Raw genomic sequence first — 12834 nt, forward strand, 5'->3', positions numbered from 1 at the left:
TAGAGCATCTGAAATAATAAACATATGCAATATTATTCTGTCTGACTTTATCTTTGGCCTTCCTTCTCTCTCTCTCTCTCTCTCTCTCTCTCTCTCTCAGGGTACATCCCCAGCTACCTCGAAAAGGATGAGCCATGTGTGGTGTGTGGCGACAAGGCCACAGGTTACCACTACCGCTGCATTACGTGCGAGGGCTGCAAGGTACACACACACACACACACACACACACACACACACACACACACACACACACACACACACACACACACACAGCTCAAGAGTTTCAGACACAGGAGTGTTCATAACCCACATGATATCTGCCAGAAAATCATATTTGAGGCCTCTGAGGTCAACTGTTTCTACAGACACACACACATGTGCAGTTCCATATCAGACACACACTCATGCACACACATGCACACACACACTCTGCAGCAGTCAGAGTAAACATGAGGTCACAGGCAGCCACAGTAAGACAATGTATTTATATAAAACCTGTCAGTGTGTCATGTCAGCTCTCAGCTGGATCATTTGTCTTCCTCGCTGTCAGTCTGCTTCTGTTCATGTTTGTTGATCAGTTACATGTGAGTCCGGTACATGTATCTAATGCACCGCTGAAGGGACTGTGATTAGACATATCAGACATTCAGTGTTTCGTGTAGGATTGATTGGGCCACCTCTAAAAGCAAACAGAAACTTATATTCCTGAGACCCCAGCTCTTGTTTAGAATAGCTGTTTGGGATTAGAAGGACCTGATAAGTTAAAAAAAATAATGTATTTATTTAAAAAAACATACACACACACAAACAACTGAGCATTGTCTTTGCAAAGGAAGTAGTTTTTGAAAAAAAAAATCCCCGCTCATATGCGGACAATGGGTTTATTTTTAAGAGTCTCAAGTGTGTAATAAAGCATAAACCTGATTATTTCAATGCCATATTGCAAACTATGCAACCTTTGTTCAATGTTTTTTTAAGTCTGTGGGTTAGAGGGTCGCCAGTACTAAAACTAAAGTCTAAAACTTTTTTTAAAGTCAATTTTTATTTTCAAATCCACAACTTCAAGCCATTGGATTAATGCTAATTATTTAAGTTATTAATCAGCCAAAGCATCCAAACCAAACACTGGTGGATGAACTTAACATTGATCATCTTGTAACTTTGCAGTGTTCTACTGCGAAACAACTGGATGATTTATGTGGATGCTGCTTGATGCAGTCCACCCACCCAAACACCACTGTAAAGCAGTAAACTCCCACAATGCAGGGATGGTCCAAAAAATGTGAAAAAAGAGCACAAAGCGTTAACCTGGCCACCAAATTCACTAGATCCCAATCTGATCGGACATCTGCTGGACAGGCCAGTACTTTACCTCACAACCCACAGGTCTCCAAAGATGTGTTTTCCGCCATGCAGGTCGGTTCAGTTCAGTTCAGTATGCATCTTTATTTTTAAAAATCTTATAGGGAGAGACTCTCACTCCAGCCTGTTCTTTTTTATCCTGAAAATGTCGACATGCAGCCTCGTTCTGTTGACAATAAACAGGGTGCAAACTTCACTCTGTATCATCAGCGAGCAATGAAATAAAGCAAGAGCTGGACGGAGCAGTGAGTTACAACAACCCTGCCCACAGTTAGGAGTCCTGACTGCGGTGGAAACATTTAACCGCTCTAGGGTCTAGTTGCATGTTTTTAGGTGTTACTTTTGGTTCCAAAGGTACTGTACTGAAAGGTTTTGATCTGCCGCTAACTTTGCCAGACACTACAGGACAGCATCAACGTGTTTTCCCATCAGAACATTTCATCCTGACAAGATGATCAATGTTATTCACTTCACCCGCCAGCGGTTTAATGTTTTGTCTGATCGGTGCACATGCAGTCAATAATGCAATGATGTCTTCACTCAGCAAAAGAATCTCTTTAATCTAATATTACTGTGGCTAGTTTCATGGATATAAATTCATTTCCAGCAATGATTTGATCAACTCCCTCCTACGCTGGTGCCTTCCAGGAATTACAATACTTGGATGTTATCATTTACGCAAATTGCCTCAGATTTGGTTGCAAGTCAGGTGCAGACAAAATTAGATTTAAGATCTTATTTCTGAATTTATTACACAGAAGAAGCTGCAGTGGTAATTAAAATGTGTCCCTGAAAGAGTGTTATTCACACTGTAGCAAACAGCAACAGAAGGTGGTAAAGTTTTTGTTGTCTCCTGACGTCAGCCTCACACCTTTCACCCTGTCCTTATGTGACTCTCTGTATAAATACTCCTGTCCTTTGTCCATAAACAAACGTGACTGACTGTCTCACTGTCTGTCTCCAGGGTTTCTTCCGTAGGACCATTCAAAAGAACCTCCACCCCAGCTACTCCTGTAAGTACGATGGCTGCTGCATCATCGACAAGATCACCCGCAACCAGTGTCAGCTCTGCCGCTTCAAGAAGTGCATCGCGGTGGGCATGGCCATGGACTGTGAGTGTTACACGTTCAAATTAATACACATAAAGAAAATAAGATTGTAGATGAATGCACACCGTGGAGGAGATGATTCATTTAAAAGGACATATTTCATATTGTAATTTGAGCACTTGTAGTTCAATTTAGACCAAAAAGTTGTGCCAAGATGAAATCATTTTAGAACATTGCGGAGAAAAGGTGCAGCAGAAGCTGGATTCACACCAGCAGAAGGTGTCAGCTACGATTCAGTTTTTCGAGTCTCCGGCTGCTGATTTTTAAGGAAAGTCACCTTTTTCAACAGCCTATCACCCTCTAAAGCTCAGAAGTCTTTTGTTTATTTTAATGGCCGTTTTACACTACTTGAAATACAACTATGTATTACAATGTCCTGATAAAGATTTTTTGTCCCTCAATCCGATAAGTTTGATATTGAGTACCTCTTTTAAGTTACCAAGTAAACAAACTGAAATGTCTTTAGAAATTGCTCTCTAAATCCACATAATGCAACGTTTGTTTTTGTGCAGTGCAGCATTTCTTTGTTTTTGTTTTTTTTTTTCAACAAAATAACAAAGTCAACAAAGTAAAATGTGTCTTTTTAAATTCCTGTCAAATCCATTTAGTGTATCATTGTAATAAAAGTACAGAATACTGTAAATAAATAATAAATCACTATTCCTCTTCGAGCTAGTGTCATAGCTGAACTGTAACGTTCCCAGTCGCTACAAATAAAAACCACTCACAATTCTGCTCTTTAGAGCATTACAGTAAAACTAGTTCACTAAAAATGAAGAACAAAAAATGAATTCCACTTTTAGAGGTGTGGCAACTTAAGTAGAACATGAAAAAAATCATTTTCTACTTGTTGGAGTAACAGCATTACAATAAAATCTGAATATCTGCTGCAAATCTTGCTCTCTGTTTACCAGGACTTCTGATCCAATTGGGACATCCCTAAATACAGCTGTAGCAAGTATTTCCCTATTAGTATCATATTCATCTACAAAATAAGCCTGAAAAGCTGAAAATCAGAACAGAAGTACAGAGAGTTGTTGCATAAGAGACGATGCACCGTCTAACTCATCGCGTCGCAAATCTTTGGTCCGAACTGTGCTTAAAACGAAGTGTCAAGCAAAGGATGGGATGCGGTGCTATTGCAGGGGAGATGTCAGGACTGTATATAGAAGGTTTATATATAAACTTCATATAGAAGCTGCAACTAGACGATATGCAGACGAGGCAACACACAAACTAATTACATACCTCCTGTTTTTGCTTTCTTTCCCTCGGGACTCTCCTTCTGCGGGTCTTTTTTCCTCCTTCTCATCTTCTGCCTCCCACCATCCACCTCCCAGTGGTGCTGGATGACTCAAAGCGGGTGGCTAAACGGCGTCTGATAGAAGAGAACAGGGAGCGGCGCAAGAAGGAGGAAATGGTGAAATCCCTCCAGAACCGTCCAGAACCCACCGACAGCGAGTGGGAGGTGATCCACCTGGTGACGGAGGCCCACCGACACACCAATGCTCAGGGCGCACAGTGGAAACAGAAGCGCAAATTCCTGGTAAGAACACCTGCAGCTATACACACAAATGATTACACTACGGACATTAATTTACTGTGATTGCGTTTACTTTTTAATATAGTTTTTTAATTAGCATGATTTATCAGCACAATAAAAACGCCAATGACAGCGCTTTTCCATCATTATTAATGTTAATAGATCATCACCATCATTTCTGAAGTTCTGCCTCCTGCATCTAAGGGGGTGTGAGGGTCCGCAATTTTGTTCTCTAAGCGTTTCTGCAAGGGAGTGTATGCACCACAAACATGTGTGAACACGCCCACGTATGCAAACACCACATGTACTTTAAACAGAGCTGCCTCATGTCTGTTTTTGGACTAAATCCGCCCCTGAATTAGTGACGGTGGTTGCTGTTGCACATTGTTTTCTCTGCGATATATGTCTCCACATTATATTTGTAGATTCTTCCAGCAATCCATCCATTCATTAGCTTTACCCACTTATCCTTTAGAGGGTCGTGGGGGGTCGGAGACGAGCCCGGCTGACTTTGGCCCGAGAGGCAGGGCTGACACCCACACTCGCATGCACGCCTACAGGCAATTTTAGAGTTGCCAATTTTACCGAAAAAGCTTGGGTATGGATTTTGGGAGCAGCCGGTGAAATCCTACGCAGGCACAGGGAGAACATGTGAAGTCCGCACAGAGAGGTCTCAGCAGACTTGCAGGTTCAAACCCAGAAACCCAAGCTGGCCTTCGTTTTACCTTCCCAATAAGTTACATATCTGTTAGGTGAGGGTTTGTTTAAAACCTGTCTGATTGTGTCACTGCTCGTTTTATTGCCTGTCTGAATTCTCTCTGTCGATATCAGTGCTCGCAGATCTCTGCTGTTAATGTTATTATATCTGATAGAAACACCGGCCAAAACCAACAAAATTAGATCCAAACCTGAGTGATCCTTTACGTTTTTGACACTATGCAAAAGCAGTAACAAAAAAGGCAAACCATAGGGGATAAAATTAATCTGTCTTTCAGTTAATTCAAGCACCAATGATGGGTTGACTTTGCTGTAACCCAGTAACAATAACTCTGTAAAGAAGAAATTTCGTGATAAATTGGATTAAATGGGGTCCATGCTTTACAACAGCAAAGCCATACCGAAATATGCCAGGATTTCCCACACAGTCATTAATTTGTGGCGGTCTGCCATGATTAAAAAATCTGAAAAATTTGATATAGTTTTGCTGTTGTTAACATGGCCCCTTTTAACTCCACTTTAAAATCCTTTCTGTATTCTTGGTTCATAAAAAAGGCATATAAAATAGGAAAAAGTTGTCTTCACGAGTAAAACGCCACACAGAGCGTGTAATTTATACACAAATGATCATTCTGGGGGTGAAGTTTTCCTTTAAGCACAAAAACAGTCAACAGTTTCCATGGAGGTAATTTCACACTGTAAACTACTGTATGCTTTTGTGTTTGCGCTCCAATTTTCCTGCCTTTAACCTCATCAGAACCGAACAACAGGACAATACGGATTATATCCACACACAAACATGCACGCCAAGTCAGAACTGATAAGGTTTCATTATATCTGGGTGAGCCGCGACTCTTTTTTTCACACAACTGACAGTCAGCGTGGCTCTTTGTGACTGTATCGCTCTGTATTCCCTGCTGTCTGTTTCTGTTTCAGTCTCTCTGCTTGTGTCTTTATTCCTCCGTTCTCGGCGTTTGGGGGGTTTTATTCATCCTAATCCCTCTGGGCTCTTAACCAGACCTAATTCCCTTCATAGTTTTCATTCACACCTTCTCTATTTTCGTTTTAATCTCTTTCCCGTCTTCAATTGTTTCCTCTCTCTCTGTCCCTCTGTGTCTACCCTTACTTTCCCCTCTATTTTCGCCCGTCTGTTTTCCGTGAGCTCCTTCCTTATCTGAGCCAAAGCAAATCCTCGGTTATGAGCGCTCATCTGCACGTTGGCAGGGATGTTGGCAGCCAGAGTTTCTCTCTCTCAAACTGTCTTCCTGCTGCACACAAGCTCAGATTTATCCTGGACAGCTCTGCCGTAGTATCAGTCTTCCCCCGTCACACACAAACACAGACAGGCACTGACCTCATGCTTTGGCCCCGGATTATCGGAGGTGCTTACCCAGTTTTAAGCACTCGTTAACAATTTCATTGCAGCACTGGACCGCAGCTCACGGCCAAATGAAGGGCCTCTATTTAAAAGAAAAAAAGTAACGTTTCGTTTTTAGTGTAAAATGATGATGTGCTGTTCTCACTTTTTTATCAGTCAGGACTTCTGCCCTCTCGATCTCTATAAATCCAATAAATCGGTAAAACTAAGCAGTGCTGATCAACTACAAAAAGATTATGTTACTGCACTGCCTATGTCTTGCCTAAAATATTTTCAGAGATGTATTAAAATGCCCCATTTATTCAAATTCAAACTAAGCAGCGCTGTTCAAATATAAACTAAGAATCTGTTACTGAGTTGTGTATTTCTCACCTCAAATGTTCTCAGAAACATGATTTAGGTTACCGATTCACTGTAATACGAGATCCAACCGGCCGCCATAGTTTCTTTTTTAATGATACATATAAATATATATTCCAATTCCAATTTCATAGGTTGATAAAAAGAGTAATTTCATGTTACAGAATAACTTAATGTTATATACTTGTCTTTCTTCTTTCTTCAGATATATATATTTGGTTTGTAATTCTCGTAATCTTCTACATTTCATATATTATATTCACAAGATCTTTCCATTTATGATGATTTAAGTTGTCATTTTTTTCACCAATTTCTTGTTATTTGTTATCATTAAAAACAAATCTTTTCTCTCAATTTCTTCTGGTGTTACCACTAGAAGTAAACAGTGGATTTTTGCGCTGATAGTTTTTGCAAAAAAAAGTGAATAATACATGTAAACAGTTACAAACAGACCCTTTTAGGTTGGCTTTAGAATTTAGGTTATGAAGCTTTTTTTTATTAACCCCACAAAGTTACAGAAAGCCTGTCTCAAGAGCAGCACTTGCAAAAAACAGGATTTAAAAGTCCGATTATCACAGTAACCCGTGCTGCTGTGACACACTGTATATCTTAGCCCTGAGCGCGGTTCATCTAAAAGGATAAGCAGTTCTATTTTACACAGGCTTCACCCACTAACGGGGCTCTGGAGGCTGTAGCCACTGAACCCTGAATATCTAAATTCTCACGCTAAGCCAACCAGGATGAGGCTTGTCAGTCCTGTGGGGGACGGCAGCTATGAAACGGCAGCAGTGACACAGCTCCTCATGCACTGTACTTTAGCTGGCAGATGATTACGAAATGACTTACAGTAAGCTCTGCATCGAGTTAAGAGAAAGACTGCAGAGAGAAGAGGAAGACGGAAGAAAAAATATTAAGAAAGTGCCTTAAATTGATTAAATATGTGTGAAAAACTGTGATGAAAATACAAAACATACTAGGACTCATACATATAGTCCTTGTTAAATATCCATTATGAGACACGACACAAACATCCGCACCTGCACTTTGATCTAAATTCATCTATGATATCATCTACTAAATTCATACCAAGGTCCAGATGTAAGCGCTTTACTTCCAAAACAACCTTTTTTCTTTTTTTTTGGCATGAATTAAACGGGAAACTGCAAATGTTAAAAGATATATTTTTGCTGTAAAACATCAGTTGGATTGACAGATCAGTGACATAAAACATGTTCTGGAAGGATGCAATTTAAGCCGTTAACTGACCATGGATAAATACACCGTCACATTGGCACGTAAACAATGTTTTATTGGTAATAAAGGACTTAGTGGTTTAGATTTTTCATAGCTGCTAAAACCAAAAAACAACACATCATTGAAACGTCATGTGTTTTGCCCATTGTACTCTTCTACTCTTCAGCTGAGCCTCCAGATCTGCAGGAACACACTGGCCTGAGTTACAGTTACACAATGTTCTCTCTCACTCTGTGGTCAGGCGTCTGGAAACAGCTTTTACAAGACAGTCAGATCGTATAGCTACAGCTGTGTGTGTACGTGCATGTCTACACTTCTGTCCCTCATAGTTGATGATAGATATTTGAATTAGACAATACATGGAAACTCTTGGTGATTAACCCCCAAAAGCTAAAGAAAAAATGACTGCATGTGTCTGATTTAAAACTGCAAAAGACATAACTACAACACACGTGAGCACACAAATGTTCAAGTATGCATGCAAAATTGTTAATTCACTCTTATTTACCAATTTGCATGACGCTCTCTAACTATCCATTTGTTGCTACTGTCTCGCTAGCAAAGGTCAGGCCGCTCTTTATGCTCCAAGTATTTCATTTAGTTTTCCAGCGAGGCATAAACTCAACTAGCGGCCCTTTAAATCACACAAATCTCCCACTTCCAGTAGGTTGTGAACTCATTAACTTTTTCTGGAGTTATTTCATGTCGGTCTCAGCAACATTTTGCAAAAAAAAGCACAAAAGCACAGCTCAACTGGCTGGCTTAAAGAGATAGTTTGGATTTTTTGAAGTGGGGTTGTAGAAGGTACTCATCCACAGTCCATCATGGACGCTAAGTAACGTGCTACTATAGAGGGGGCAGCAGCAAAACATATTTTAGTCACCTAAAAGAATCAATACCAGTTAGAGTGTACACTACATTGAGAATTGGACTGGTTTCCATTTACCCTCATATTGCAATGAAAGAAGAAAAAACCTAACAATCAGCAAGAAATTAGTAAAATGTATAAGAAAATTACCTGAAATTATACATAAAAAGAAAAAAAAGAAACAAATTAACAAGGAAATAACCCATAAACAGTGCTTTAATTACTTTAAAAAAAATAAATAAATATGTAATTATTTCACTTTCTAGGACATTTTTTGGCAAGTTGCTCATTACCTTTTTCCAATGTTTGCTCTGGGTTCAAATATTTAAATGCTTGCGAAAAGTGTCTGAACACAGCACAAGAAAAGTAAATTGAAATCCAGGTTTCAAAGGATTAAATCCTCGACCGCTACAGCGCTACATTTGACCCTTCCACTATAAAATAATAACATAATGGTAGCACAAACACAAGGAACACAGGACAGTGAAACAGGTAGAGTCAAAAAGGGTGCACGGCTAGCTTCTAAAAGTAATTTTTTTAAAAATCAGCATATTGATTTACCCTGTATCGTGATACGGATGATATCGCCAGATTATTGCCAGTATGCAGTCCTTTTTTTCTGCCAAAAAACCCCAATAAAGACTGAATATGACAGAAATTAGAAATGTCGTTCACTGTAGAGACAAAAGGATATTTTATGAACCAAAGTTTACAGAAGAAGAGTTTAGCTATAGGAATATTGAAGTTCTACTGTTGGGAAAATGTAGCGCCATAAGAAAAGGTCTGTCTGATGGTAAGGTAAAGCAGCGAAAGTATTGTAAATATATCATGAACTTAAACTGCTAGTGATCTTTTCAGTAATAATAATAATACACTGACTATGAATGGGTACCCCATACAACCCCACTTCAAAAAAATTTGAAATGTTCTGCTCAGCTAATCAGACGTTAAATGGAAAAATCAGAGATTCAGTGCATTAAGAACATATGGTTTTGGTTGAACACAGACATTCAGAGTTTAAAAAACATCAGCATTTTTCGAGTACGTGCTCGCGGTCCTGCAGTCACGAGGTGATCTTATCAACTCATCATGCAGTTCGGATTTCTGTACGGTGCGTTTGAGCATTTTATTATTTCCAGATGATATCAATATTTATCAGCAAAAATGACCCGAGGTTCAGATGTCTATATTTCATCGGTGTTGAAAGCGTCCTGAAAGTGTGTGGGGAGTCCTGGGAGTAAGGGTAAGTTTGGAGGCCAGATTTGTCAGTAGCCGTTGATTTGTTAGTATTGATCAACAACTCTATAAATCCTCCTGCTCAGTTATTTTTTCTTCGTTCTGTAATATGGTACAGAGCACATAATACAATTATCTCTGCTGCTTTAAAATATATCTTAATCACATAAAGCATGAACCGAGTGTACAGTTCAAACCATCCGAGCCAGATGAAAACATCATTTCTCTTCTCCGGCTCGCCTGGAACAAACTCTCCAGCACTAATCCATCTGATGAAAGGTCAACAGTTTAAGTTCACCACATAACTGATGAGACGACAGTGAAAAAAAAACTCCCCCCTCCTTTTCTCCTCCCAATTTAGCAAGTGCCAGTTCCCACTGTGTACTGGGGTTCATCTAAGGCCAAATATGTTGAGCCTCTTGTGGGTCACTTTAAAATATTGTGTCTTTTTTGTGTATGTGTAAAGGAAAAGGGTTACTTTGGGAATTTGAAACACATATGGAGCTTTACGATCTCTCCTCATAATGTTTCGACTCCCTGACCTATATATTTTGTTGCGTAAGGTGCTATATTTATTGATGAAACAACTCATACAAGTATGCGACCCAGAGCACTTCAGATAGCAATAAATAACTAAATAAATAAAAACAATAAATGTAATTAAAAAATACAACAATAAAAATAATAAAATAATTTTTTTAAAAAAAATATTAAAAATCAATATGTGAATGGAGTAAAATCAACACCTGTGATTTTAAAAAAAAGTTTAATATAATTTTAATAATGTTATAATATTATTAAAAATATAACTGATTAAAACATAAAAACTAAAGCTATAACACTCTTTCAAAATAAAAGAAAAACAACATTATTCTCACACCTTATACCATTGTGGACAATATCATGCCATTGTTCCAACAGCCAAAAAGTCTGGAGCCCTATTTGTCCAAAAAAAGACTAGACTAAAAGCCCATTTCTCCAACAGCCCATTATCCCAAAAGCAAGCGTCCACTGTTTCGAAGTCCTTCTTTTCCAAAAATGCACACTCCTACAGAAGGTTTCAGTTTGTCAGTGTCAGTGTTTGAGGTACTGATGGCGGGTGTTTTTTACTGACCCTTTGTGGAGTTTTTCCCAGCCACTTATGTTCCCAAATATGCTCTTTTCTTAAGCATAACCAGGCGTCTTTTGTGCTTAAACCCAAGTATACATTCATCACAGCACTGTTGTCGAATATAATGTATCTGTGGTTTACAGATTTTTACTTTTTTAGATTTTTACAATTTACTTGTCTAACTTCAAGTGATTTGTATTCTCTGAGAAACCTCGTATCAATGTTTGTTTGTTTTTGGATTAACGGACTGTCGGAAGTAAATGAGCTTTCAGTCCAATTGGACTTTTTTCAGACTGACGGGGCTTCAAAATTTTGGGCCGTCTAAACAACGGTCTGTCCCCCTTTAGACACTTATGTTTTGTGTTTCCGTGTTTGGATTTATGGACGTATTTTCTTTTCTTTTACCATTTTAACTTTGGGCAGGTGTTTCAAATTAGCATTCAGCTATTAACACTAAACACAGCACACCTGGTTCCTGTGCATAAATAAACAATTATAATGCCGGATCAAAGAGTTAGGTCTTTGGTTTCCGTCTCAAAATACCTAAAGAGCTTGCCATTCCTAATAAAGACTTTGTAGATAATCCAGTAAAAACTGACTTTGGCGATTTTCCTAAAATGAAAAAAGGATGTTTTAATGACCTTTTAAAAATTAAAATCAGACGTTAATATCCCTCCTAAGCTAGTTTTAATCTGTTTGTTAAGGCCAACAAACACAGAGTGCAGTTTTTCTTTTGTTGCTTTGGGTCCTTTTAAAGTAATTCAGTGTTTTTTCTCATTTATCTTTTAAAAGTTTTTAACCCGTCCACACAGCGATGTCGGTGAGACGGCCAATGGGAGCATGGGGAGCGTTTGGTGAGACACGGATATACAGTTGTGTGGACCATCCAGCCTCTAATGCAGCAAACACATATTCCCTCGCCATCACTGTGGGCACGGCCAAGTGTTTTCCCTGGATGCCGCCCAGATGGCCGTGCAGTTAATAAACATACATCAACAGTCACAGCAAAATCACATTAGTCCATAAGAAAGCCCGTATGAGGATGTAGAGGACATTCACAAAAATAGATTTGCACAATCACACACATTTTTGTAATTGCTTGAGCTCCAACACTTGTAGTATTGAGATTAAATGTGTTATAAAACCACTTACACAGCTGATGGATGGTTAAACACTCCTTTCATTAAAAGTAGTGAAGCTGACCTAGAATAATGCTCACTTAGCAAAACTTTCAAGGGCAGTTTCTCCTGAATGTCATTGCACCCAAGTTATAAAAAAAAACTTATTTTCTCACATGGCTTTTGTGGGTATGTAGCCATGCAAATAGTTTTGGTTTTTTCAGCCTCGTATTGGAATATCTTGTTTTGTGATTTCTGCCTCCACACCAATGCAATGGAGGTGAATGGAATACATTTTAAGGTCCAGTGTGTAGGATTTAAGGGGATATATAGGAATGTAATACAAAACGTTTGTTTTCTTTAGTGTATAATTACCTGAAAATGAGAACAGTTGTGTTTTGGTTACCTTAGAATGAGCCATTTATATCTACATAGGGACCAGATCCTTGTTATGAAGATCACCATGTTGCTCTGTCATGTTTCTACAGTAGCCCAGAAAAGACAAATCAAACTTTTGCTCCATAAAGGGGCCATTTGTGTATTTGTGTCGGACAGTGCACTTAGAAGCCCATCTGCAATAAGCAGCGCTAGAGTTACGCTGATTTGTAATGAGAAACGTCTTTATTCAGTTTATTCAGCGGTTTAAATCACCTGCTCTGTTTGTTTTGGAGAGGAAGAGACCTCTGCGAATAATATGGACTTATGGTGAAAACCTCCTGGACATCTGGATCTTAAATTATCGGAGCAAAAAAGGTGACCACATGTGTTAGCCGAGCTG

General features: G+C 38.9%; 1 protein-coding gene across 4 annotated transcripts in view; it reads left to right on the plus strand.

Annotated features, from left to right (window-relative positions):
- LOC121958714 (thyroid hormone receptor alpha-B) overlaps nucleotides 1-12834 on the plus strand; it is a 190702-nt gene that overhangs the window by 165814 nt on the left and 12054 nt on the right. For all 4 annotated transcript variants that reach the window (XM_042507811.1, XM_042507813.1, XM_042507812.1 and 1 more), the window contains 3 exons: nucleotides 101-201; nucleotides 2327-2474; nucleotides 3812-4017. In XM_042507811.1, coding sequence (XP_042363745.1) covers nucleotides 101-201; nucleotides 2327-2474; nucleotides 3812-4017 — 455 coding nt within the window. The remainder of the gene's footprint in view (nucleotides 1-100; nucleotides 202-2326; nucleotides 2475-3811; nucleotides 4018-12834) is intronic.

This window comes from Plectropomus leopardus, chromosome 19 (assembly GCF_008729295.1).
Source record: "Plectropomus leopardus isolate mb chromosome 19, YSFRI_Pleo_2.0, whole genome shotgun sequence".
Lineage (NCBI taxonomy): Eukaryota > Metazoa > Chordata > Actinopteri > Perciformes > Serranidae > Plectropomus > Plectropomus leopardus.